The sequence below is a fragment of the Rhinichthys klamathensis genome, unplaced genomic scaffold (assembly GCF_029890125.1).
Source record: "Rhinichthys klamathensis goyatoka isolate OS25496 unplaced genomic scaffold, OSU_Roscu_1.1 h1tg000242l_1, whole genome shotgun sequence".
In the NCBI taxonomy this organism is placed as follows: Eukaryota; Metazoa; Chordata; class Actinopteri; order Cypriniformes; family Leuciscidae; genus Rhinichthys; species Rhinichthys klamathensis.
This window is the reverse complement of record NW_026606764.1, coordinates 255,411-279,356: the sequence shown is the minus strand read 5'-3', so window position 1 is coordinate 279,356 and position 23,946 is coordinate 255,411. Positions and strand designations below refer to the sequence as shown.

The following is a 23,946-nucleotide window of genomic DNA, read 5'->3' as shown; positions in this document are numbered from 1 at the left end:
ATGGGGCAACGAGGAACGAAAGGCGTCGCTATGACGACCGGGTACTATTTGTGGCGGTACTTTCTGCAATGGAAAACGGAGCGAAAAGCGAGCCGAGTCGAGGCGAGCCAAGGCGAGTCGAGTCGAGCTGGTACTGGTAATGGAAAAGCGCCAAAATAAACACAAATGAGACAATTCGGTCTTGGAATGAGTTCATATTTGAGGCTTTTAATAGCAGACTTTGGTATTTTGGCAAAAAACAGCACATTTTTGAGCTCTTTTCTTATAACGTTACTCTAGTGAGACGTTTAAGAGTTGACTGGTGTCTTTTTCATAAAAAAAAAAAAATGTAACCTTAAATTCTCAATTTAATCACCTCTCTGTTCTGGAGAAACTGGTTTCTCTGTTCATTGTGATTTTTCTCTCCTCTGGAGAGATGCTGAATCTCATGATTGTATTCGACAGAATGGAGCGGACATCTGTGGGTTCTTCGACGACTCACCAGAGGAGCTTTGCAGACGTTGGATGCAAGTCGGCGCGTTCTACCCCTTCAGCCGTAACCACAACGCACAAGGTTACAGTGTACGTCCCGGCCTCTAAATACCAACAAACGTTCAGTCTAAGTGTACAAAGCGTCTTCTCTTCTAACAACTCTGCTATGTGTTACTAGCCCAACGGCAATGCTCGGAATTACAAACGTGTCCTCTCTCTTTAAATGCTATTTGTAGAAGATTTATTTCTCTAATCATCATTGTGAGATTGGCGTGAGAGAAGCAATCAGACCTCTGGAGCGAGAGTTTGAGAGGGCAAATGAGGATGAATGGAAAATGATATTCTTGGTGAAATTAGATGAATAAGATTTGACCTTTTAGTCAGAGAGTAATCATTCCTCGGCTGTCTCCGGGACCGATGGCTCTCCACCATGATGAACATATTATCAGTATCCACACAGTAAAATCCATTTACCTCTCAGTCTCTCTTTGCTCTTCAGCTTACTCTCCATGACTAGTTTGATGTCCCTTTTCTAACAGGACCAGGACCCTGCGGCATACGGCCTCGACTCCCTCTTGGTGAACTCCTCCAGGCATTACCTTAACATCCGATACAACCTTCTGCCGTACCTCTACACGTTGTTCTACAAGGCCAACGTTAATGGAGAGACCGTAGTGCGTCCCTTGATGCATGAGTGAGTTCGTTAGCATGTGCAAACAGTGTCAGCCTCAACAACAAACATTTGTTTTGTGTTTATTACCTTCATTTACTTCTATATGCGATCTCTCTTATAAAAAAAGAGGTGTGTAGAACTTAAAACTAACGCAGTAGTGTGAATGCCTTTGGGTTTAATTCATCAACTTAATTATTTTAAGTAAATACACAATCGTTTAAATGTTTGCAGTCAGTACTTACAAAGAAACTTTTATTTAGTAAGGATGCATTAAATTGATCAAAAGTGACATTAGAGACTTTTACCTTGTTACAAAAGATTGCTATTTCCTATAAATGCTGTTCTTTTGAACTATTCATTTATCAACAAAAATCCTGAAAAAAAATGTATCACAGTTTTCAAAAAGATATTAATTAGCACAGCTGTTTTCAACGTTGATAATAATAAGACATTTTGAAGACTGGAGTAATGGCTGCTGCTAATTTGGCTTTGACATCACAGGAATAAATTACATTTTTATATTTTCAAATAGAAAACAGTTATTTTAAAACGTAATAATATTAATAAATGCAGCCCCAGTGAGCTTAAAGCTGCTGTCCGTAACTTTTTTGGGTTACAAATTATCCAAAATAATAATAATTAAAAAAAACATAACCAGCCAGTGTTCAAAACTATCTGCTTGCTTTTGCCCGATTCAAAACGGTTAGCTTGTAATAATGATTTTAATTCCAGTGGTACTGGTGGATTTCCGCGGGAAATTCGAGCATGTCTTTGCGTCATTACGTCACATCTGTACACATAAAGAAGGCGTCCCGGCTAGTCGGCTATATTGCGTGAGGATGTTGGAGGTGGACATTTTTAGCCTTTTCTCACAGCATTAAATAATTAAACTTATGGCGGATCCAGAAAGGTTCAAACGACAATCACCAGTGACAACTGGACATTCACCACTTGTAAAACCCCAAATAATTCGGACTTCGGAGTGGGTAACGTTAGAGAAAAAAGAGACTGCAACTGGCCCACGCGAAAACAAGGATAAACATCGGTTCAAAACGGACGCAGAGACGGCTTTTTTTCTTTTAGGACAGGTAAGACATTTCAATAGTTCAATCGTGTAACAGTAGCACACTTGTTCGCTTTATTCACACAGTTACGGAGTTTCCTGTCTTTATTCGTTTAGCTATTATGGTAAATATTTTGTGCTAGCTATGAGAGGGAGCAATTCACCTCTACTCCAAGCAAACCAAACCGGCCTCCTCCGAAATTATATATAGTTTTAAATATGCATCGGATTACAGATACGTGTTTTTTTTTCTTTTTCTTTTCTCAAAGAAAACCAGTAAAGAAACATTAATTTATTGGTATGACAATTAGAAATTAGACTGCACAGAAATAGAAACTGAACTACAGGGTAATCATAATACACATTAAATGCAGTCACAATGCTGATGTTGATAATTTGAGAACAAAGTATAATTTGAAAGGTTTGACGCGATCGTTATATTTAATCAGCACGATTTACTGCAAGGCTTTCCCCCCTTAGTTGATGTGGATGTTACTTACTTGTTCAGATGACATTTTCCGATGAAAATTCGTATGTTGTCATGGTCATACTGTAGGCCTACTTCCAAAAGTAGAATGTGTGATTCTGAATGCCAGTTTCCACATCGGCGCGGTGACTGACAGACTCGCAGTCTCAAAACATTGTGTTCATCCGCGCTGTTTCATGCCGATGTGCAACTCACGCAAAGTTAATAATTCCGCGAATAACTGCAATTACAGATTTCAAACAGAGATGGCGACAAAGAGGAAAAATGCCGGACTGCAGCTTTAAGAGACTAACAAACATTTTAAAATCTTACTGACACCAAACCTTTGAATTATAGTGTATATTTACTGGTTAAGTTTTTAAACATTCTTGAAATTACCACATTTTTTTTCAAACAGTTTATGTATGTATACATGTATGCATGTATGTTTGTATCTATGTATGCACATATGTACAGTATGTACGTATGTATATACAGTATGTATGTATATGTATGCACATATGTACGTACGTATGTATGCATGTATGCATGTATGTATTTGTGTATGAATGTATATAAAGTTGTATTAACCAGTCAGCATCCAGGAACTAACTACAAACTGCTTTATAAGATAGTTTTGTCGCTCTGCAGGTTCTATTCCGACAGTGAAACCTGGGCGGTGCACAAGCAGTTCTTGTGGGGAGCACACCTTCTCATCACACCTGTGTTGGATCCTGTGAGTGAACACACACACACACACACACACACTAACTGAGTTGTATGACTTCCTGTGAGCACATGCAGATGACCTCCTCTGGGACAAATGCGAGGAAGATGGGACTTTTTTCTCACTCTTTTCATTTCCATCTCCTCCTTTTCTCTCTTTCTAATGAGTTCGTCGACCTCATTATGAAGAAATTAGAACTGAATATAGATCTCGGCCATGTGAAAATGGGTGATGAATTGTTTGAACAGGCTTCGTGAATTTTATCAACAATATGACTGAAACCCTTCATGTTCAAAGAGCTTCCCACGAGAACATGGCAAAAGGCCCGTTTTGAGAAAGTTTGATGCGCATACGTCAAGAGACGAGAGTGTTGGGTTTATTTAAAATCTTTAGGGAGTGCATGTGATGTAAACACTTCAATCAGCAGCAAAATCCATATGCATCAGATGCATGAAAATGATAATTACTGGACCATGTGGTATGAAAAAAAAAATGTTGTTAGGCGCTAAAACAAGTTGCGGGGAAGAAAAACTGCTGTTGTTTTTCATCTCGCAAGCATTAATTTAATGACACCCGACATCTAACTTGCAGATCAGTTGAACTTTGATCTTCTCAACATGGGTTTTGACTAGGGAAATCTATTCCCACCTTCAGAGATTTTGTCATCTTAGCCATCTTTTTTAAGTGCTCAAATGTTCTCGCTCATCTTCGCGCTTTCAATTAAAGAGTCAAGAATGTTGGTGAGCTTCAAAGAGGGAGAAGCCACCGCTGTGTGGGGGTCAGGACTGCTCTCAAATGTCAGATAATAATAATAATATTAACATATAAAGGAAACTAATTTATATATATAATAACACAATAATATATTATATAATAATATTTAATAATACTAATTATTATAAATATGTATATATAAAAATCCGCTTTGCATCACAGGAACAAATTACATTTTAAAATATATTGCATAATATTTCACAAAATTAGTTTTTTAGCCATCACAGGAATAAATTACATTTTAAACTATATTCAAATAGAACTGTTATTTTAAATTGCAATAATATCTCACAGTATTACTGTTTTTACGGTCAAATAAATGCAGCCTTGGTGAGCAGAAGAGACTTAAACAAATCTTACAGTCCAAACTTTGTAATCATAGTGTATTTATTTATTTATTTGTTTGTTTGTTTGCTTGCTTGTGTGTTTGAGTTGTTTTATAGTTACCCCTAGGGTTTAGGATTAAGTTAAAAAGGACAAAATAAATAAATAAAAATTTAAATAAAATACAATTTCCATGGACCTTCTGCTGATTAGTTTAGTTACTACCTGTAGGCTGTTTATGTTTCCCAAGTGTTTACATTTACAGTGGCGTCAAACGTGTTAATCGGGTTAATCATTATTTGGAGTATCTCTCGTTTTAGGAAACACTGTTCCTGTCTTAAAGTCACCCAATTCCTCAGTTCAGATTGCTTTCAGCTTGATATGAATATCATATTAGAGTGCCACCATCAGAAATGTACAGTTGGTTTTCCCTTAGGCACAGGCATGAATCATCTTTTCTTTTGGTTCGTTTGCTGCTCCTCTTTCTGTCAGCTTCTTTCTCTCCAGTATCTCGCTCGTATTCTCTCTTTCTGAAGCTTGACAGGAGGACCAAATCTCTCGGAAAAAAAAACACCATCCCTGATGGCCTGCCCATTAGTTTAATGAACAATGCTCATTATTAAACCATTAAAATCTTTTCTGTCATTATGTTCAACATGCACATTAGCATTTACGTCTTTAACATGGCTAATTCTTCTGTTTTAGGGTGTTACGACTGTGGAGGCCTATATCCCAGATGCTATCTGGTATGACTTTGAGACGGTAAGACCATCATCAAAATTGTACATGTTTGTGTGAATTATTCCAGTACAATCTGTGCTTGAAACTTCCTCTAGAGGTTTTCGTTTAAGCCCCTCTAGAGTGTGGTTAGTGCTCTAGCCAGATCAACTACGAGCGATCAGATCACTGATAGGATTGGTCCCTTGCGTCTATGTGTTGTGCGTCTCAGAACGGGTCGATTACAGAAGTCGTGATTGGCAAAGCAGGTCTTAAATGACCCTGGCAGAGGAAGAGAGAGTTTGATGGAGAGGAGCTACACGGAGAACCTGATTGGATCTGAAATGACTTATGGATAGAGCGGAGACTCAATGTCTGTCTCGGCATTGACCTAGTCGCACAGTCAGAGAGAGAGAGGGGTGGAAGAGACGGGGAACTCAGCCAGTGTGAGACGAATCAACAACAATGAAAACCATGATGAAAATAAGCATGATAAGCTCAGTTTCTGCTGTAATATTATAGTGATAACAGTTATTACGGTAAAATCAATAATAAATTAATATGGGATCTATGTCAAATAGTGTAAGAAACTTTTTATGTCCTTTTTATGAAAGTGATGGTGAATACCAAGTTATGTATAAATGATGACTCTTATCCTAAATCTAATTTGTTGATTCTTAATAAATCTATATTTTAATTAATACCTAAAATTAATAAAAATATCTTGATGTAATTTCAAATGTATTACTTTTGTATACATATTTTACAGTTAGGTAAACACTGTAGTCGCCATCATATTTTTTTGTTTGTTTTTTTGTTTTTAAAAATAATTTTAAGACTATCAAAAATTATTATTTATCATTTTTGTCTAAATACATTTGATTCAAATTTATTTAAATTCATGCATTTAGTTGCTAACTAAATGTCTGCTATCATCTGCTTAATAAGCTTCAGGGACAATTACAATATTTTGAAATTAATAGTGATTCATTTCAGTGATTCATTTTTTTAACAGTGATTAAAAAAAAGAATGAAACTAATATACCATTCAAAAGTTTGGGGTCAAAGATTTCAATTTAACATGCTGGTTTGATGCGCAAGAAACATTTCTTCTTATTATTATCAATGTTGAAAACAGTTGTGCTGCTTAATAATTTTGTGGAAACCATGATACTATTTTTTCTTTGATGAATAGAAAGTTTAGCGGAATTTGTTTTTAACATCATAAATGCCTGCCAACTGCCTTAACTTTTGAACGGTAGTGTATTATTTTTATAGTATATTTTTTGTAAAATACAAGATTATTTTGTACATTTTATATTATATATTTATAAATATATATAGATATTTTGTAACATTCATATATATATATATATATATACATATACTGTTTATATTTACAGTGCAATGTTTTGATTTGTTCTGTAGGAGACAAAGATTACAGAACGCAAAATGAAAGTTAACATGAATCTGCCCGAAGATAAACTTGGTTTACACCTGAGAGGCGGAGCCATTCTGCCTGTTCAAAGACCAGATGTCACTACCACATACAGGTAATGACGGGTACCTCAAAAAAAAAATATATATATATATCTGTAGACTTCACCTGAAAATACACAAAGCATTAAATGGCAAAAAAAAAAAAAAAAAAAACTCATATTAAACCACTGTAACTAAACTATATCCATGAAAATACAGCCAATTGCCTTTCAGTGAGTCTTTTAGCCCCACCCACTTTCATCAAACACATCTGATGCCCAGTACAATAGTGTCCATGTTTTTTTTTAATGTTTTTTTTGTACATTTACCATTACACGGCCATAATATTATTTAAGTTACCTTAGCATATGAATATGATCATCATTTTGCACTATTGTAACATGATTTACAACATCACCATAATATGATTAACAGTACAATGTTTATTATACATACAAAAATGTTGATGTTTTTTTTGTGCACTTGCCTCTGTGTGTTTCAAACACTGTGCATCTTTTTTTATTTTTCCTCTCAGAGGTAGCTCTGTGTTTTCATTCATCTCATTCCTGTTCATCTGCATGAGGCCTGAGTTTCCATTAAACATTAGGGAAAATTGTTCGAATTTCTCTCAATATATTATCCCTCTGAATATATTACACCTTCAACAATAGACATGGACATGTTCTGAATCTTTCAAAGTATATTTTGGGGTGTGCTTGCACAAAAAATAGGGGTGACACACGAAGTCCTCACAAATACAAGGTGCAGTACAACTTATTTAAAATTCATCCCGCTTTGCTGTACGGTGTCTGTGACATGTTATTCACAAACAAGAATCCCATCTAAACTTCAAAGGATCCGTTTTCTATCTGCTTTTCAGTTTCTGGTAAAAAAAAAGAAAAAAAAAAGTTGTACGTTTGTGTGATGAAAGTTATGTGTTCCCTCAGCCGACGTCATCCCATGGGACTGATCATCGCTCTCGATGACAACCAGGCTGCGTCAGGCGAGCTATTTTGGGATGACGGAGACTCTCGAGGTATTTTTGAGGGACTTGCTATTAATTAGAAGTTGTTGTTTTTTTCTCTCTGACAGTTCACTGTCAGAAACAAAAATCTACCTTACAGAGGGCTCAATAATACGGATGATTTTCTGCAAGCCCGGTTAAGCCGGAAGTTCAGATTTATACTGATACTTCCAATATTTTCACTTAAAAATTATTTAATCCTTAGCTACATTTTTTCTTAATCAGAACAAAATGTATTTATATTTCATTAAAAGTTAGATTTTTACTTTGCAAGAATATCTATAATTTAACCCCATGGCAAATATAAATTCATACAGTAAACAAACATTTTGCTTGGATTCATCCAAGACTTGTACGTCACCTTGGTTTTTACATTAGCAGAATTTGCAACATCCGAATGTTCAATTAATTTACAGTGCGGATAAAAACAAATGTTAGAGTTTGCAAGGCATAACAATACATGGATATGAGCAACAAACTTAAGAGCATCACTGGCCTAAAACGAATTCAAATTGATCTACGCTAATGTTTCTTGAGAAAACAACAGATAACTCTTGTATGACTCATATTTATGTTTATTTGTCTCTCATAACTTATCTTTTTCAGATACTGTTTCATCCGGCTCCCACATTCGCTACCAGTTTTCAGTGGATGAAGTACGTCATCGTAATGTCACTTTTTTTTGTCCTTTTAGATGGCATTATAGTGTACAGTATGTCCAAAAAACAACATTTAAGTAATTTTTTTGAATTACATATTGTAAAATTATAATCTGTATTAATATCTGATATTTTTCTGCTGGATCAGGGTGTCTTGTCAATGCATGTTGCCCACAATGGATACACGGATCCAAACAACTTGAAGTTTGAGAACATCACTGTGATGGGAGTGAAAACTGAACCCGTTCTCGTGCTTGTGACTGCCGGTTCCACTAGTAACCCTCTGTTGTCGTCCCAGATTCACTACAATTCTACCAAACAGGTAATCATATAGTTTTAACATCAATGCGTTTCCTGTTCACCACCAAAATCAAAATGAAAGTGTTTTTATGAGCAATTACTATTTTGATTTTGATTCTATCTATCTATCTATCTATCCATCTATCCATCTATCCATCTATCCATCTATCCATCTCACAAATACCACCATGATACGTTTGCAATGAAAGTAATGGTATTGCAATATATATAATACTTCCATTAAAAGCCAAGGTTTTCTTAATAAAAAGACCTCTGAAAATAGCTGTCCTTCTAAGGGCATCACAGAATTCTCAGAAATGTATTAGCTAATTTGACATTCGTAAAATATCTCTAAATGAAGTAAGAAAATGCAAATTAACAAGAAAAAAACTGTAATTTTGACAGTGAGCCAGTCCAACAAACCATGTCCACAAAACAGAGCCTGACTTGTGTTTAATACGGAGCAGGATTCCCTAGGGTACTAGGAGAAACCCTGTCATTCCAAGTGAGTGTCTAGGTATGCTCGCGGACCAGTGATTGAATTTGTCAGGGCTCTCAAAAGCACATACATATTAGGCTATGATGAAGGGCATTGCTTTCTCCCAGAGCTCTAGGTCTTGGAATGACAACACGAGGACGTGTGGACTTCGGTCTTAAACTACATAACACATTAATATCAGCTGCTCAAAGTAACACAAAGAGACTTAGTGAAACGGTATTTGTTATTCGCATCCTTTAACTAGAGGAGTCATTGGCGCCGGCTAGGATTCTGATGTAAATACACCGGCTGTCTTTTGTGTGATATAAATCATTGGGTGTTTGTGGTCTGCTAGGTGATGTATTTGAGGAATCTGGAGCTGGAGCTTGGGAAGAGCTATACAGTCAGCTGGGATTCCACATCCACTGGAAATTTCGACTGCCACCCTGAATTTGGCGTCGATGAGTCCAAATGCCAAGCCCGCAACTGCATCTGGCAGGTCAGAGAGAGATGAGATTTTATATTTAACTCTATTGTTTTCAAAGAGACTGATTGGTCTGAAGTCTATATACAGAAAGGCTATTGTATTTCCTGTTATTGTAGTTTTTCTGCTTTTGCTGTCATGTAATTGCTCCATATGTTTTTACTCTATTTTGTAGCCTTTCAATTTTCCCAAGTGTTATTACGCCGAGACCCACGGCTACACATCCAGCAATGTGGCTAAAACAGAATCAGGCATCAGTCTAGATATTGACATCAATAGTGCTTTCTCAAGTCAGCGTTCTCTATCTCGAGACATCACCAAGCTACGTGTGGAAATCACATACCTTAGTGAACACAGCCTACGTTGGAAGGTATGGTTTTAAATTTTCAGATTAAGACAAAGACAATGACTAAACATACAATTTAAATGCATGCATTTGGCAGACTCTATTATCCAAACAACTTACGTTGCAATCAAGAAACACTGTACTTTGTACATGCGTTCCCTCGGGTATTGAAGGAAATACCTTGGTGTAACCACGCTCTATTGTTTTTTTAACAAAAAAAAAAAGAAAAACAATGCATATATTTAATATTAAGATAAAGACTAAGATTGTTTTGGTCCTGTTCATGTAGATCTACGACCCTGCCAATGCACGCTATGAGGTCCCCATTCCCCTCAATCTACCAGCTACACCAGAGACAGAAGAAGCCAAGAGAATGTATGAGGTCAACATTAATACCAACCCATTTGGGATCCAAGTGATCAGAAAAAGCACAAGAGAAACTATGTGAGTAATATCCCTGAATTACTATGGTAACATGGAGTCCAGAGAGGTTCTGGCATGTAAATCAAGACCAAGATTTTAGTTTAAAATTGATATAAATAGATAAGGGAAAGTGTATATTTGATCTGACTGGACGTCACTCTGTAATACATTTATTTGTATACATTTTGCATTTACATTTATGTATTTGGCAGACACTTTTATCCAAAACGACTTGCATTGTATTCAGCGTATACTTTTTGTCAATATATCATGCATTCCCTGGGAAATGAATCCATGACCTTGTTTTTGCTAGCCCACTGTTTGAGTCAAATAAATTGCATGATTTTACTTTTTTTGATATATTCAATAAAATGCATTAAAAAAAAAGAAATTATTTATTTTATATATTATTTTAAAATCATACATACAAAAAAAAATAGTTAAATGCTATTTAAAATCATTTTAGATTGAGATTATCTTGTCAAAGTTCCCAAAGGTATTACAGCTGCAAAGTAATTGAAGAAAGCAACAAAGAAGCAGTTTTGTAGATGAGCACAGGAGTTTAGTGCAGAAATAGCAGTGCTGATGATGCACTTTTTTAGGGGTTTCTGGGAGTTTTAGGACTATAAATGCACAGTTTGCTTTCTTAATGAAAGGAACTTGTTTTTTCGGAAGGCAGAAAACATCTTGAGTGTTCTCGATCTTTTGTTAAATCTCATTTTCTCGCTAGATGGGACTCTGCCGTGCCAGGCTTTACATTCTCCGATCAGCTCCTTCAGATCTCCACACTGCTCCCCTCAAACTATGTCTATGGTTTTGGTGAAACAGAGCACCCCAGCTACAAACATGACCTCAACTTTCAAAAATATGGCCTGTTTGCGAAAGACCAGCCTCCAGGGGTGAGTGTCAGAACCAGTGGTGATGTTTTACAAGCCTTCCTGCATTGATATGCCATCCACACTTCACACATCACTTTACTCAGCTGACGCGAGTGTATAGCTTGGACCTCGTTTAAGGCCAATCATATTAAACCCAATATCAAAAGAAACATATATATAATTTGCATATAGATAAATGAATGTAGATGAATTTATTTATAAAGTAATGGAATCTACCTCGCTCAGACAGAATTGTTTTAATGTGTAGGTCAAACATGCGCTGAATGGGTTTGAGAGATTATTAAAGTTCAGCACGACTCATGTTAAATTTGTATATTAGTTGTCTGTTTGCACAACTGATTATGTCAGATTATTATTTTAGTTGCTTTTCATATTAAAGTTATTATTAATATCTGTTCTTTAATTTAGAAAATGTAAACTAATACAATTAATACAAAAGAAAATGTATATCATCAAAGCTACTTGTATATGTATGTGTCTATATAGTAACCTTTAAAAATACTTTTATTCTGCAAGGATGCCTTAAATTAATCAAAAGTGACCGTAAATACATTTATAATGTTACTATTTAAAATAGCCTAACACTGTTCTTATCAAATTTTTCACAAAAATCAAGCAGCACATCTGTTTTCAACATTGATAATAAGAAGAAATGTTTCGTGAACATCAAATCAGCATATTAGAATGAAATCGTTGACCCTAAAACTTTTGATCAGCAGTGTATATTTCGCAATCAGCATATTAGAATGATTTCTGAAGGATCATGTGACTCTGAATATATATATATAATTTTTTTTATTTTTTTTATTTGAACAATATTTCACAATATTACTGTTTTGACTGCATTTTATATTAAATGGAAGACATGGATCTGCCCTCTGATAAGCAGTATCTCTGCTCCCAGGAGTGATCTTAAAGGAATTGCATTTGACTCATATAAGTAGGTTTTAAAAAGTGACATACAAATTATTCACTCCATTGCAGTGACATTTTTCCATCTCTCGGCTGAGGCCTACTAACCGCCCTGTTATTGTCAGGGTTATGTTTGGTTTAGTTGTCTCATTTGCTGTGTCCGAAATCACGTACTGTCTGTATGTGGGACTCATATGGGTATGAAATGGGCTGAAATTTGGGCCTCGTATAGGATTGCCTGCGGGTTCCATAATGGCCCCATGTTAATTGCCCATATGGATTTCATATAGGATTGCAGTTGCCACTAGGTGGGACCCAACTGGGCAACATATGCAAAACCCATCTCGGTCCCAGCTTTATTTGAATTTGAGTTTACTTTGCAGCCGTTTAAAAAGTATGCTCTATATAGTATGAATATAGGTAGTGTGAATGAAATTCGGATGTACTACATCCGCCATGTTGATACCGTCACGTGACCTACCAGCACCAGTTGCGTCGCTTCACTTCCATTCATAAATCTCTCCTGTAGCCTCATGGGATAGTAAAGTGTCCATCGAATGTGCACTTCAGAATCTCGGCAGAAGAAGTATGTCATCCGGAGACTTCACGCCTGCTGTTTTTCGAACTCTTTGTATTTGTATATTCTACTATTTTGGCGTAATGTTTTTCGCATACTAGCCTATATAGTAGGGAAGTATTCCATTTTGAATGCAGCGATCGTTTCTGTGTTTATGTTTCTTGTGCTTCAGATTAGTTCTCTTTCATTGGTTAATTATTAGGTCCTCTATATTTACTTATTAGTTTTACCTGTGTCTAGTTTGGTTTCCTTTGTTCTTGCGGTGCATGTTCACGTCATGTTGAAATTACCGTAATTTCGAGGTTTAAAATGCGCTCACGTCTTGTACAGCTCATAATTACAGCTTGTAAATTGGGACTTTTCTGAGAGCTCCTACTTGACCACTGCAGATTAATTTAGCTATTGATAGTGTCACCATAGAAATGCATAATTCCCAGTCCGAGGATGTGAAGTGAACAGCTCAGAATAGAATGTCACGTGTTGTCATCTCAAGCCTAGGGTGATAACGACAGGGCGTGATCGCAGTATACTTTGCACAGTATATATAGTCCTGTGTTTTCAGTTGTGTTTGTCGGTTCTCGTATTTTTCTAAGGAGTATGCTGCTTGTTCATTAAAGGCTATTTGTATTCATTGCCTGTGTAGAGCGTGTTGGAAAGCCACACTACAGAACGACACAGTTATTGGTTGTCATTCATCCATACTGGACACACTAACAGCCTTAATCTCTGACTCACTTCATGACACAGAGAAAGGGAAGTAAAAGAGAGAGCTACATGAAGGAAGAGAGAGAGATGCAATTACGTTAATGAAAACAGAGAGATGGGATTTGCAAGGTTCATTCCTTTAAGCCAAATAAAAATCTCTCATTGACACTTAATTGTCTGTTTAACACTAAGAACAACTGAAATCACATCACAAACTCTAATCTCTTTCTCCTCATCTATAGTATAAGCTGAACAGTTACGGTGTCCATCCTTTTTACATGGGTCTGGAGAAATCAAAAAATGCACATGGTGTCCTCCTGCTCAACAGCAATGCCATGGGTGAGTACAACCACATATACTAAACATTTGTGTCCACTTGGACCCACCAGCCACAACCTGCGTGTTTTTTTTTTTTCTGCTTGTAGGCTGAGACTAAGCTAAGCCTAAAATGGTTTGCTAGTTTAAATTTGACTAATTGTTCCCATTTAAAAGCACAAAAACAAGACTATAGTCTGATCAGAAAACCAATTTAGGCTAATTGGTTTATAGGCTTTGTTTTTCAGATGCAAATTAAAATTAGAAAGATGGATAGATAGATAAAGATATAAACTATGTTCCTCCACCTAGTGTGCAGAACGTAAGGGATTATAGACACACTTCCAGTACTAAATTATGTTTTATTAACAAAGTTCAGGAGGAGCACGTTTAAATGCATATATATAGATAGCCGACTCACCTCCGTTCCTCGACAGTCTTTTCTGCATCCCTCCGCCACCCTGACTCCTCACTCTTGGCTAGTTCTGATCCCAGCCAGGGAGACAGGGGAGTACTCTGGGTTCGGGCCACATTCCGAGCTCGGAGCCCTTCCCCGGACAGCACGCCAAATACATATACTATTTTAATCTAAGTGTTATGTAAACTCGTGAAATCTCTTTCAAATAATCTGACGCAGTATTATGATGCTGTAATATACCTCACTGAGAAGACAATCCCACAATGCATTGGGATGAATCGAGAGAAACGATTAAGTTTTTTTTAATGTATTAACCACTGCAATTGTAGAAAACATCATTTGAATGTGCCCTTCAAATATATTTTTATGTAAAGAGCATTACTGTATGTCCGGGAACAATGTTTTTATTGCCTATTTATGAGTCTAAACTTGGCCAGTCGGCCACTAGCTGCATCTTTAGTATTGGAGCAAATAAATTTGACGCTCACCACTGGCTCCAACACTGACGGGAGTTTGTCAGCAGGTCTTAAGGTCGTGATTAGAGTAGGTGCTATTTATCAGAGGCGAGAGGCTGTCGTTGAGCTTTTGTGTGAGAAGGTTATGATGATTGCAGATCTTTCTCTTGAGCTGCTTTCACATAATGGTGGTGCTACAGCGTGGCTTTTAACCGAGTTGTGCTCTCAGAAAGTGTTCTGCATTCAACTGCTGTCTCACAAGTGCTCACACGTTTTAATTCTTACATAAACGCACACACACAGGCAGTAAATGAGCATCCTGAAAAGCGCAGCAGGATAATAGCTTTGATGCGGTTCACTTTACCAAGAGAAGTGCCCTTTAATTTGAATGCAGATGTTTAATTCCTCACTGCATACATAACAACACAGAAATGGATAGTAAACTTGACGTGAACTGTAAAGTTGTCCCTCAAATCTGATTGGTTGATTGGAATGTTATTCCAGGATCAAAAAAGATGTCGATCCAGGAACATGTTGTACTTGGTGAAATCAAGTTTACCAGAAAAGGAAGTCTGGAATGTACATATTGAATATTTTTAATATAGCCAATAGTGTTTAGTTTATCACAGTCCAGTATAGTCACAATTTGCAGCTTGTGCATGACAAAAGCAACTTTTAAAATGAATAACTTACAGCCAGTTACTTTACAACTAATTTGTGGTTAGAAAAGAAAATAATTTAAAAATAATTTTCTCCTGTAACACATTACAGGATAAATTTGTTACAAACTTAACTCCTTTTCTTTAATCAAAATATAATTTGGATTTATGATTTTGGGGTGAAATGATCAACTCAAATTGACAAGAACTTAAATGGATAGTTCACCCAAAAATGAAAATGTTGTCATCACCTACCTCAAGTTGTTCCAAACCTGTATGAATTTCTGTCTTCTGCTGAACACAAAATAAGATATTTTTAAAAATATGGGTAACCAAACAGCTAATGGAACCCATTGACTTTCATAGTATGGAAGAAAACATACTATGGATGTCAATGGGGCCCATCAACTGTTTGGTTACCCATATTATTCTAAATATCTTCCTTTGTGTTCAGGAAAAGACATAAATTAATACAGGTTTGGAACAACTTGAGGGTGAGTGATCACATATTTTTATTTATTTTTTTGGCTGAACTATGCCTTTAAAACAACAAAACATCATCATATACTGTGTTCAATGTGCTCTGTGATTTACTGTGATTGCTCTGGTATAATATTGTTAGAAGGAATCCACCAACTATTGCCGTTAAGAGATTGCAAGTGTAGGTGGGTAAAAAATGAGATGAGGCGACACATTGAGTCACAAGGATGATGTAATCTCTCTTCTTTTTTTGTTGTTGCTTGTTTTGCTCTTAGATGTGACCTTCCAGTCTACTCCAGCTCTGACCTACCGCACCATTGGAGGTATCTTGGACTTCTACATGGTGATAGGACCTACTCCAGAAGATGTGGTTCAGCAGTACACTGAGGTGTGTGTGTGTGTGTGTGTGTTATTCCTGGCTTTATGAGGTTTAGCAGCTGGAGTCTCTATGCCTCATTGCCCACAGTGTACTCAATCTAAACACACACACAAAATAACATCCAAAAAACTCACATGCATAAATGAAATACATAAATATTTATCTAAAAGAAGCTTGCTTGTCACATAGACAGAAGGGGCCATTAGATTATCTTAAGCCACTTGAATTTTTATGTTCTAAAATGTATTTGCATAAAATGTAAAACATTTTTCTCTCGTTTTGTGCATTTTGTCTGACAGATGATTGGCCGCCCGGTTCTTCCAGCCTATTGGTCGCTTGGATTCCAGCTTTGTCGCTACGGCTACGCCAATGATAAGGAGATCGCAGATCTTTACAACGACATGAAAGCTGCTGCAATTCCTTATGTAAGCAATCTCATCTTTTAGTGTGTGCATGTGTGTCTTTGATTTATCCCCCTGAACGCAACAATAAGCACGGTTATGTAACTCTCGCCGACCTTCAGAACTTTCATTAGAACTTCAGGAATATTACGTTTCTTGCTGTAAATATCTCAACCAGTTATTTGGCTGTAATGTGCAACTTGAATGACAACACATAGTAATCTGTGACCGTATTAAGACTAAGGGCCAGAATTACAGCTTGCGCCAGCACAAACCCTCTTTTGGCATTAAAAAAAACGACTGTCCGTATTTACAAAAGACATCCAGGGCAAAATTAGCACTGAAAAGGTGTTGACTGAGTTGTTTTTGAGGCTGACCTTTTTGCATATGCATTTGTAGGAGTTTCCCGTTTAGATGCAAAATTTATGGGTGGAGAGTATTTAAATGCAACGTGATTTACTAATGTTTGCGCTAGTCAATTTACTGGTATTTGCGCCATTATTTAACACCTCAAAAAAACATGTCTTAACCCATTTTGCGACATGGCTGCAATTGTTGCTGCTAAGAGGAGACACCGCAGAGAACAGAGAGCGCGTGGTAGAAATTATAAAATAATTTCCACTCGTATTAATTTCTTTCTCTGGTAGGCCAGAAGAAGACGTAATCCGAACATATCGTTTGCCAAGCCATGTTATTTTTAATTTGCTCCAGGAAATAAAATACGACTTGGAACCCTCAACTACAAGGAGTCACGCAATACCTGGTGCATCAAAACTTCTTGCAACGCTTCATTTTTTTTTTTTTTTACCTCTGGCTCTTTTCAACATTCTGTGGCTTCTTTTGCTAGTATTTCACAGTCCGCATTTTCACCAGCGTTATCCGTGGTCTCAACGCTAATTTGTGCTGCTCTTGGTAGATTGCGTTGGTCGTTATGTAAATGATTTGACTGAGTTCTTTAATTTGTGTGTCAGCAGTAGATCACACGCAAAACTTGCCACTCCCATCGACACATTTGTGGAATTGCGCTCTGACACTAATTTGCCCCATTTAGTAAATCTGGCCCTTAAAGTGGTACCAGGAGTGAGTTAGTGACTCATTTATTGGCAGTTATTTCTAAGACAAGCATCACTAGTAGGATTTGAATGAACGACTAACACCATGTATTAAAGTTCATCATGTAGCTTTTCCTGCTCCATTTGTGTTACTGATAATGAATAATACTTCAAATGTTTGGCTTGTTTAGAAGTCTGCTGTTGCTTCTACGAGGCAATTTTTGCAAGGCATATGATTAAATTGTGAAAATTTCCAATAGACTTTTGACATGGGCCAGTTCACGAGTTCGCCTGCCCGTTCAGTCTTAATAGTTAATGGTAAACAAACTTGGCTTGCTGTCCTTGATGGAGGCTCGAATCTGAGGCTCGGCTCGAGCTCTAAGCTAAACCCCCACTATAACAGTACTGCGCAGAGGAAGAATAAGAGAAATAAAGGAGGAGATGGGGAGGAGGAGCGATGTCGGAAGAATTGTCGCTGGGATGGTGCAAGACTGCTTCTTATATACGCTCATAATGATGATTGACAGGACTGAATGTTTAGGCTTCTCCCGAACCTATGTTTGGAACTTCATTAAGTAACCACCTATCATCTGCATACCATCACACCGCCTGCATTTGCAGTAAAGTTTCATGTTTCAAACCAAAGCATTGCTATTTTTGCACTAAATTGTTCAATAATTAACTTGGAACTTCATATTCAGGTTTAATGATCATGATATTTGACATTTGATCCCTTAAAGGATGTGCAATATGCGGACATTGACTACATGGAGAGGCAGATGGACTTTACGCTGGACCAAAAGAACTTCAATGGACTGCCTGCTCTGGTGGACAACATGAGGGCTGAGGGGATGCGTTTCATCTTCATTTTGGTACAAGCAGTTCTCAATTACTGGAAAAACAAAGTTGTTATCATAAAGTGGTAATGGACGTTTAACTGTAATGAGAGCAGAGTTCATAAATATGGATTGATGTAGTCTTGACACCAGTCTGGTCTTATTCTGGCCAGGCGCATGCAGTGAGATGCATTCTGTACCTTGTCAGAACTACACGCTTTATTTGTTTGTGTGCTTCAGGACCCGGCTATAGCGGCCAATGAGACGCAAGACTACCCTGCGTTCCGACTCGGGATGGAACAAGACGTTTTCATCAAATGGCCTTCTGAGCTCAGCAGTGACATTGTGTGGGGCAAGGTATGACAAACGAAAAGAGGAAGAGGAAAATGTATTGATTCTGAGTCAAAACCTCGTGGTTCGCCATTGCTCAGGAAGAGTTTGACCATTAGTTTACATACTAACGATTTTTAGATAGTACCAATTTTCTCAAACAGGATGGATGTTTAGAGTGAAACAAACCACATAATACCACAACAAGCACTAAATTCCTAAAATCCATTGCCATTCCTTACTGATGTTTGTGCTGTTGTTTTCTTTCCAAAAATGATGTCACTTCCTAGAGGACGATGTCATTATGTTTTGTTATGCTGCATTCCGCAGGACTAAACATGAATTTTCCCAACTCCTAATTGGAAATAACCACTGGAATAACACCTCAAATTAATGAACCCCCTACATCAGTGATATATTTTAATCAATGTCATCTCCAAAATGGCGTTGACTGAAGCAGAATTCTGTTGATTATTTTCAAGTGTTGCTGGAAGAATTAGGATTTCAGAGTTGCTGAACTCTCAGGAAAAAAAAAAAAGTGATAATGAAGACATTTCAGGAAAAAAAGTATAACTTAATCACAGAATAAAACCATATTCCCAAGAAATATTGATTTCTTTGAAGACATAGTATGATGATCTAGTATGATGGGGCCATGTACTGCAATAAGGTATGATCCTTCTAGTTTAGACTAACCTGAAACACAGATTTTAGCTGTTTGTGTCTGTTATAGGTGTGGCCTGACTATCCCAATGTCACTGTGGACAATTCTTTGGACTGGGATACTCAAGTAGAGGTATGTGCCCCTCCCTCCTCCCTTTCTCCCTTTCTCCCTTTAATCAGAGAATCAGACATATTTTTCTCTTGTTCCCGCATATGCAACTCTATTCATGCTGAAATCATCAGTACAATGGACTATAATTGCAAATGCAGTCAAGAGAGATGAGTGTGACATCTTAGAATACTATCAGCCAATCGGCATGTAGAAGACACATTATCTGCCAATGAGCACATTGTACCATTCTACTAGTATGATTTTATATCACCCACTAGTATATCAGCCAATCAGCATGTAGTAAACAAGTCACAGAAAGTCAAGTCATCAGATTCAGAACATAGCAGACCCACTGCTATAAAAGTGAATCAGCACATTATTTAAACAAATTAGCATTTTTTAGTTGCACTACTGTAATATCCAATTACTGAAGCACAGACCATAGCAATGGTTAAATCACTTTGCCCAAGTGTAGTAATAGTTAAAGCACCGTTATTCAAATGTCTTTTTCATTTCATCAACTTTCAGCTATTCAGATCTTTCGTGGCATTCCCTGATTTCTTCAAGAACAGCACATCACAGTGGTGGCAGAATCAGATTAAAGACTTTTACAACAACATCATGAAGTTTGACGGACTTTGGATTGTGAGTGCTTTGTCATTTTCATATTTAATGTTGGAATGCAAAGTAAAGCAATTTCAATAATTACAATTGAGCAAGACGTTCTTTGAGGACATCTGTGTTCACTGTCCATGCATATAGAACCATTACACAACAACATTTGTTGCTCTTGAAGCAACATAACCCTAACCATAACAATTCAATACCTGTAAAATCAAATGTGAAATATTAAATTTTTTAAGAATGTTGTTGAAACAAGGGTGTTGATTCCGAAAAAAAAAAAGTCCTATTTGAGAAAGTCATGGTAAGCATGCAATGAGTGTAGGTTTAGCATAGCCACACCCACTGTCTATGTACATATGCATATACTCAATGTTTTAATCCTTTGCCTTCATTGTCATTGTCATTTCCTTTCTGAAGGACATGAATGAGCCAGCCAGTTTTGTGCATGGCACCGTTGGAGGAAAATGTCTAGGGCATCCCAATTTAGAAAATCCTCCATATATGCCCCGTAAGTTCCAATGTGTGCGCCCCGACATGTATACTAGAGAGATTTTACAACACAGATGGTCAACACATGTATTTAGCACTGTGCATCTGAAATGAATCTGCTCATATCAATACTTATTCCCAGCACTGGAGTCCATGCATATGGGTCTGAACCATAAGACTTTATGCATGAACAGCGAGCAGATCCTTGCTGATGGCAAACGTGTCAAACATTATGATGTCCACAACTTGTACGGCTGGTCTCACACGGAACCCACTTATAAGTGAGTTTTCTGTTCATCCATATTCACTAATGTATTTATTTCTTGGTTGTTCTGGAATGAGTTTTAACTTCTCTCTGTGTGTGTGTGTGTGTGTGTGTGTGTGTGTGTGTGTTTGTGTATGTAACAGAGCTTTGCTTAATACCACTGGCAAGAGAGGTGTCATAGTTACCCGTTCAACGTACCCATCTAGTGGTCGGTGGGCAGGACATTGGCTGGGAGACAACTACTCTGCCTGGGACCAGCTTCTGAAGTCCATCATTGGTATGAGTTTATTTATTTGTGGTTCTTGGGAAAATGCTGTTCTATTAAACTTTTTAATTAACAAAGAATCCAGAGAAAGTATCACAGTTTCTACAAAAAACTTAAGCATCACAATGATTTCAGTAATAAGGAAGACTGGAGTGATGATGCTGAAAATTCAGCTTTGCCATCACAGGAATAAATGACATTTTAATATATAAACATCTATTTTGTCTCCATTAAACCTCCAATGTTTTTTGTTGGAAGGAAGTGTTGAACAAGGTCTTCTGTACTGAAACTGAAAACCATCCTCCCATTCTCTCTTTCTTTCTGTCTTTCAGGCATGATGGAGTTCAGCATATTTGGCATCTCTTACGTAAGTGCCTCTCTCGTCCTACCGCAGCACTTGCTATTGATTTTTCATTTGTGCTTTATTTCCTATCAAACAATGTTTTAGTTATTTTAGGTGCATTACACTAGCATGCAGCCATTACACTGACTCTGAGTTTATTAATGTTTTGGAGTTGGCCCTGTTTTTACAGAGATCTATAGTTGTGTTACTCTCTCTTACCGTCTCTTTTCCCTTCTCGTTCTCACTTTCCGGTTGTGTTCCAGACCGGTGCTGATATCTGTGGCTTCTTTAACCCTGCCGAATACGAGATGTGCTTGCGTTGGATGCAGCTTGGAGCTTTCTACCCATTCTCCAGAAACCACAACACCATTAACATGCCAGTAAGGACACACACAGCACCTTGCTTTGTTAACCAAAGCAAATATCTTATTCTAAGCTTTGATACGAGGTTAGTATGAGTTTACTCAGTCAAATTGTTTCAGACCTCTTTTTCCTTTTGAAAACGCATGTTTAACATCACGTTATAATAACGTTGGATCTGAACATGGGAATGGGATCTGAACATTGGACAAATATTTGTAAGGCTGCACAGTTTCGGGGAAAATATCGTTGTGATTTTTATGATACAAAATTGCAGTTTAAAAATCCAAAAAACTCCAAGGTTTGCTGTGCTTGTTTGCAGGGCTTCACATTTTGGCCAAAATAATTGTGATTATATATAAATATGACAATAAAATAATGAAATAAATAAAATAAAATATGTATTAATATTATTTAAATCTGCAGTCCGCAGTTTTTCCTCTTTGTCGCCATCTCTGTTCGAAAACTGCAATTGTAGTCATTCGCGGAATTATCAACTTAACGTGAGTTGTACTTCAAAACCCTCGACACGGCACAGCGCGGATGACACAATGTTTGAGGAGAGTGTGCAGCTGTCAGTCACCGCGTGGTGTGGATACTGGCATTCAGAATCACAGATTATTCTTTTTGGAAGTATGACCAACATAAGAATTTTCACCGGAAAATGTCATCTGAACAAGTAAGTAACATCCACTTTTGTTCTGGTTCTGACATTCTGGCAGTAAATCGCGCTGATTAAATCTAACAATCTCTTATCATATCACGCAAAACCGTGCAAATTTACTTTGTTCTCAAATTGTTAATGTTAACAACGTCAGCATTGCGTGACGTCCTTCCGATAGTATCCTTGTTTTCGCATGGGGCCGGTTGCAGTCTCTTTTTTTCTGTAGCCACTCCAAAGTCCGAACGAAGTCTTTTGCATTTTACAGCGGGTGAATCTGTTGTCACTGGTGATTGTCTTTTTAACCTTTCTGAATCCGCCATCAAATTGATAAGTTTAATTATATCAAGTGCTGTGAGAAAAGGCTATAAATCTCCACCTCCAACATCCTCACACGCAATATAGCCTACTAGCCGAGACTCCTTCTTTATGTGTACAGATGTGACGTAATGACGCAAAGACATGCTCGAATCTCCCGCGGAAATCCACCAGTACCACTGGATTTAAAAACATTATTACAAGCTTACCGCTTTGAATCGAGCTAAGGCAAGGAGATAGTTTTGAACACTGGCTGGTTATGCATTTTCTCAAATATGTATTTTGGATAATTTTTAACCCAAAAAAGCTACGGACTGCAGCTTTAATATTATTATTATATTAAACAAAATAAGAAATGCTACTATTGTAATATTTCACTGTGAAGAACGATTACGTAAGAGAAATAATAATAATAATAATACTTTTATTGTGTACTTTTACTATACTAACTATAATACTAATATTTATGGCTGTCTTCGTAACTTAATTTTCAAACTTTAAATAATCTATATACTTATTTAATTAAATTGCAGCCTTTACTATTTGTTAATTGTCATTAACCATCAACAATCCCGATTTTGGTTTTATTTTGATTATTCGTGCACATCTAGAAATTTGGTCTGACAGAAAATTGATGGACGTGGCAATGGACGTTTGGGACCATTGTTCAGCAGACAGCGTGAAACGGACCCTTAATTGAGATTTATATGGTGTTAATCCTGATAATCACTGACATTGAGTGACAGGCATCAAAATAGAGGGTGAAACAAGATAATATTACTGTACGGACAGCCATGACAACTTGCTACATGACGATGAACTTTTGTCTGTGTGGCACCCTGAGGACGTATGAAAATGATCTCTGAATCCCTGAGACAGACAGTAGTCCATCACGAAGCCTCAAAACACACGGTGGCACTTGAAAAGGGCCCCCTGCACAGGCTGCTGACTAATATCTGAGACCCGTAGACAGGTGGGCTGTCAGGTATTCACTCTGGTACTTGTTTAAAATGTGACCTT

At 37.1% G+C, this 23,946-nt stretch overlaps 1 protein-coding gene across 2 annotated transcripts in view; it reads left to right on the top strand.

The window, feature by feature from the left end:
- si (sucrase-isomaltase (alpha-glucosidase)) overlaps positions 1-23,946 on the top strand; it is a 64,655-nt gene that overhangs the window by 22,850 nt on the left and 17,859 nt on the right. For both annotated transcript variants that reach the window (XM_056265944.1, XM_056265943.1), the window contains exons 17-40: positions 445-561; positions 1,011-1,165; positions 3,325-3,409; positions 5,204-5,260; positions 6,644-6,768; positions 7,642-7,730; positions 8,325-8,374; positions 8,526-8,699; positions 9,511-9,654; positions 9,815-10,009; positions 10,275-10,429; positions 11,139-11,307; positions 13,744-13,840; positions 16,104-16,216; positions 16,507-16,632; positions 18,401-18,532; positions 18,737-18,853; positions 19,560-19,622; positions 20,130-20,246; positions 20,643-20,733; positions 20,857-20,995; positions 21,123-21,256; positions 21,577-21,611; positions 21,851-21,967. In XM_056265944.1, coding sequence (XP_056121919.1) covers positions 445-561; positions 1,011-1,165; positions 3,325-3,409; positions 5,204-5,260; positions 6,644-6,768; positions 7,642-7,730; positions 8,325-8,374; positions 8,526-8,699; positions 9,511-9,654; positions 9,815-10,009; positions 10,275-10,429; positions 11,139-11,307; positions 13,744-13,840; positions 16,104-16,216; positions 16,507-16,632; positions 18,401-18,532; positions 18,737-18,853; positions 19,560-19,622; positions 20,130-20,246; positions 20,643-20,733; positions 20,857-20,995; positions 21,123-21,256; positions 21,577-21,611; positions 21,851-21,967 — 2,796 coding nt within the window. The remainder of the gene's footprint in view (positions 1-444; positions 562-1,010; positions 1,166-3,324; positions 3,410-5,203; positions 5,261-6,643; positions 6,769-7,641; positions 7,731-8,324; positions 8,375-8,525; positions 8,700-9,510; positions 9,655-9,814; positions 10,010-10,274; positions 10,430-11,138; positions 11,308-13,743; positions 13,841-16,103; positions 16,217-16,506; positions 16,633-18,400; positions 18,533-18,736; positions 18,854-19,559; positions 19,623-20,129; positions 20,247-20,642; positions 20,734-20,856; positions 20,996-21,122; positions 21,257-21,576; positions 21,612-21,850; positions 21,968-23,946) is intronic.